Source organism: the organism of the source record quoted next, unplaced genomic scaffold (genome assembly GCF_019419815.1).
Source record: "Pyrus x bretschneideri cultivar Hongxiangsu unplaced genomic scaffold, Pyrus_bretschneideri_v1 Contig40, whole genome shotgun sequence".
Lineage (NCBI taxonomy): Eukaryota > Viridiplantae > Streptophyta > Magnoliopsida > Rosales > Rosaceae > Pyrus > Pyrus x bretschneideri.
The window spans coordinates 607,402-611,656 of NW_025999724.1; the positions used below are offsets into that span (position 1 = coordinate 607,402).

At 35.9% G+C, this 4,255-nt stretch overlaps 1 protein-coding gene across 1 annotated transcript; it reads left to right on the forward strand.

Annotated features, from left to right (window-relative positions):
* Nucleotides 1-738: 738 nt before the first annotated feature.
* Nucleotides 739-2,580, forward strand: LOC103927981 (caffeic acid 3-O-methyltransferase-like). Its single transcript, XM_009336973.2, has 4 exons — nt 739-1,178; nt 1,556-1,866; nt 1,954-2,018; nt 2,198-2,580. The coding sequence occupies exons 1-4, from the start codon at nt 739-741 to the stop codon at nt 2,492-2,494; spliced, it is 1,113 nt and encodes a 370-aa protein (XP_009335248.2). The 3' UTR covers nt 2,495-2,580.
* Nucleotides 2,581-4,255: the final 1,675 nt, after the last annotated feature.

Here is a 4,255-nt window from a genome sequence, read left to right on the forward strand (position 1 = left end):
TTTATTCTGATCCAACCTTATCTCGACCAATCCTACTCCTATTAGGACTTTGAACTCAAACCCCTTTTCAGGCCGCATTCATTTCCAGGCTTAAATGCCCTCATCCGGCCAAGAATCCTCATTGCATTAAGACTCCTTATCGTACTAGGACTTCGACCCATCCGCTCTTATCCAAATCACTCATTCTTGCAATAGGACTCGACCACCCTAACTGAGCGGCTTATGACCACCACACAGTCCATAGTACATTTGAAAAAGCTTTGGGCCGAATATAAACCTACGCTCGACCCAAGAATATTATTTTGAGCCCAAACAAATAATCTCTACGCTCACTGTCATTCAAAATTATTTCCCATTACTTAATTTGACTATTCAACGAATCCATGCCCGCAGATAACTTTGGCTAATCCCAACTTGTTAGCTATAATATATCAAGTATGAAAACAAAAGAATTAGGGGTGTGATATCCACACACCCCATTTTACTTCTCATATACTTTTTTAATTTTCGGCCGTCAGATCGGATGAATTGAAGAAGATCTACGGATAGAAATTACCAAGGGGTGTGTGAGAAGTAAAATGGGATGTGTGGATAGCACACCCCAAGAATTAAATAAATCCAGTCAAAAAGAAAACAATAAACAATGAAAATGAGAGATCACTTAAACCTAAAAATCCAAGAATTTTTATCATATAAATTAATGTAGACAGCTTAGATTGATGCACAAACACTAATCCAATGGCTTCTCTAGAGGAACCAAAAGGCCTTCCTGACATTCCTCTTGATGATGAAGCAAGGAAAGAAGAAGATAGCTACTGCCATGCACTGCAGCTGGTGGTTTCTTCAGTGCTGTCCTTCTCCATGCAGTCAGCAATTGAGCTTGGCGTTTTTGACATCATAGCAAAAGAGGGTCCAAATGCCAAGCTCTCTTCATCTGAGATCGCAGCTCACATCGGAACCACGACCCCTGACGGACCCATGATGCTAGATCGCCTTCTAGCTGTCCTGGCCAGCAACTCCGTGCTCGACTGCACAGTTGTTAACGGTAAACTTGACAAGTGTTTCCGGAGGCTCTACAGCCTTACCCCTGTGTCCAAGTACTTTGTGACTAATGAAGATGGTGTTTCCTTAGCCCCTGTGTTGACTATGGTTCAAGACGAGGCCTTCTTAAAAGGCTGGTATGTTTTTTCGTCCAGGCTTGTTGCTCAACCACATTTTGAAAATTGGGCATGTTCATGTATGTATGAAGAGGATCAAAATGTGTCCCAGCTTCGTATATACATGAACGTGTCCCATATTTGTTCAAGAATAAGATCGGAAATAAGGTTTACGATTTTCATTCCAAAATTTTTGTCCGATCAAAATTTCCAAATCCGAAACTGTTAAATTATTTTAGAACTGGAGTTCTCTCTTTTATGGAAAATTTTATATTTGATCAGAAATTTTAATGGTAGAATCGAAAATTCCTAATCTAACTAGCACTACCCCTAGTCTAGATCTAAGAATACAACATTAAAGTAGCTATAGCTAACTCTAATTTTTTGAACATCGACAGGCGTCAGGTGAAAGATGCAGTTATTGAAGGAGGAATTGCATTTGAGAGAGCTCATGGCATGCACCACTTTCAGTATCCAAGTGTCGACCATAGGTTTAATAAAATATTCAACAAGGCAATGTTCAACCATAGCACCACAGTTATGAAGAGAATTCTCAAGCTCTACAAAGGTTTTGAGCACGTTACGCAGCTTGTTGATGTTGGTGGTAATTTGGGAGGGGCAATTAGTCTAATCACTTCTAAATATCCACATATTAAGGGCATCAATTTTGACTTACCTCATGTTATAAAACATGCCTCCTCTTATCCTAGTATGACTTAAATTTATATTATTATGGCCTATAATTTGAATTCTATCTTTTTTGCATAATAAAAGATTGGAGTCATTTATTTTGCAGGTGTTGAAAATGTAGGAGGAGACATGTTTGAAAGTATTCCAAATGGGGATGCCATTTTCTTGAAGGTGATTTTTAAACTCCTCATGCATTATTTTTGTTTGACCTGAGAAAAGTAATAATATAAATTGGAATTTTCTCTTTATTTGATCTTTTATACCATGAGAAGCCTTTTTCCAATGAATATCATTAACCGAAGCTTTTCTATTTAATTAATAATTACATTTTTGTTGGGACTATTTTGTAGCACATACTTCATGACTGGTTGGATAAAGACTGCATAAAGTTACTGAAAAATTGTTACAATGCAATTCCAGACAATGGAAAAGTGATCGTGGTGGAGGCACTTCTCCCAATTAAGCCAGATTCTAACGTATCTGTGAGGACCAACGGCCAACTTGATCTGCATATGATGACTCAAGCCCCGGGAGGGATGGAGAGGAGCCAAGAAGAATTCATGGCCTTAGCAACTGCTGCTGGATTTAGCGGCATCAGATATGAATGTTTCACTGCTAATCTTTGGATCATGGAATTCTACAAGTAGAGGAGTGTTGTTAGGGTTCATGGTCCTGACAATCCCACACGCAAATACCTAATAATCCCATCTTTTTCTTTTTCTTCTGAAGTTTATTTTCTCATACAAAATAAGAATACATTTTTATGTATGTGTAACTTGACGTTTGAAGGGGCCTATTTTTGTGTGTTGTTCAAAGGGAATTTTAGTAGCTAATTAATTTCAGTAGTTATATACACATAAGTTTTGTGTTGGGGCCTGGTTATATTTTGTGTTGCGACTTAGACCAAAACTTTATTGATATGAAGTAAACAAAGCATTAACATCGTCGCGAAGGTAATTAAGAGTTAACCAACCCCGGAATGAAATACTGTAGCACTATCAGAAAAAAAATGATTATTTTTTCTGTTGGAAATTTAGTGTCATAACTTTTGATTGAAAATATATGTTGTCTAGTTGTTAACAAATAGATGAGTAATGCTCGATAGGTCAAAATTTTAGATCATATTTGCAAATCATGTGATGTGTCACCAAAAAAATTAAGTACGTTAATCAATGCTTAAGTAATAATTCATTCATCAACAACCATATCATGTATTTTACAGAACATAAATTAAGTAAATAGTATTCGTACACTAGTGCAAAAAACAGTTTGCGCAACGCAAGTCTTTCGTTGCGCAAAGTAAAAAAACGTCGCGCAAAAATTAGCCCAACGAAACCTTCGTCGCACACCAACTGTCGCGCAAAGGCAGTGAAAGCACGGTTTGCGCGACGAAGAAGTAACCTACGTCGCGCAAAGTAGTTTTGTGTGACGCATTTCTCTACGTCGCGCAAAGTGTATTTGTGCAACGCATGTCCCTACGTCACACAAAACTACTTTGTGCGACGTAGGTTATCTGTCATGCAAAGACACTTTGTGAGATGCAAGTTACTTCTTCATCGCGCAAACCCTTGTTTTTTTTGGCAAAAATATTTTTTATTCAATTTTTAATAAATATTGTCATTAAATTCTAAACAATAATTAATATACCAATGGAAATTGAGGCAAAAAATATATGCTTTTTGGTAAAATTTCCATTGAGCATTGTTTAAAGAATATTTTGTATTATCATTAATAAAAACAAACGTATATAAGATCAATGTGGTAAAGCCAATACATTCATTACAACTCTTTAATTGTTAGTGAATCTATTGTTTTGATGGGATACGCAGTCTACGAAACTAATTTCAAAGATCCAACCATCAAACTTGTTTGTATATGCTTCGAGATTGCATACGCTAAAAATCGCAAAGAACAAACATTTAAAGATCAAGTAATGGGACAAAACTTTTTGACGGTTATAAATGAAAAATCACAATTTAACAATTTACAGCTACACTCCTTGACCCTATATGAATACAATGAATGAACTCGATCTTCAATTTAAAATATTTAAACTAGTGGATACCACAAAACCTTATGTTATACTTAATGAAAGTGTAAATAAACTCTTTAAATGTTAGTGAATCTATTGTTTTGATGGGATACGCATTCTACGAAACTAATTTCAACGATCCAACAGTCAAACTTGTTTGTATATGTTTCGAGATCGCATATGCCAAAATCCGCAAAAAACAAACTTTCAGAGATCAAGTAAGGGCCAAAACTTTTCAACGGTTATAAATGTAAAATCCCGATTTAATGGTTATTTTAACTCCGATTTTGATGATTTTTTACAGCTGCACTCCTTGATCCTATATGAATACAATGAACTAATTTGATTGTCAATTTAAAATATTTACACTAGTAGA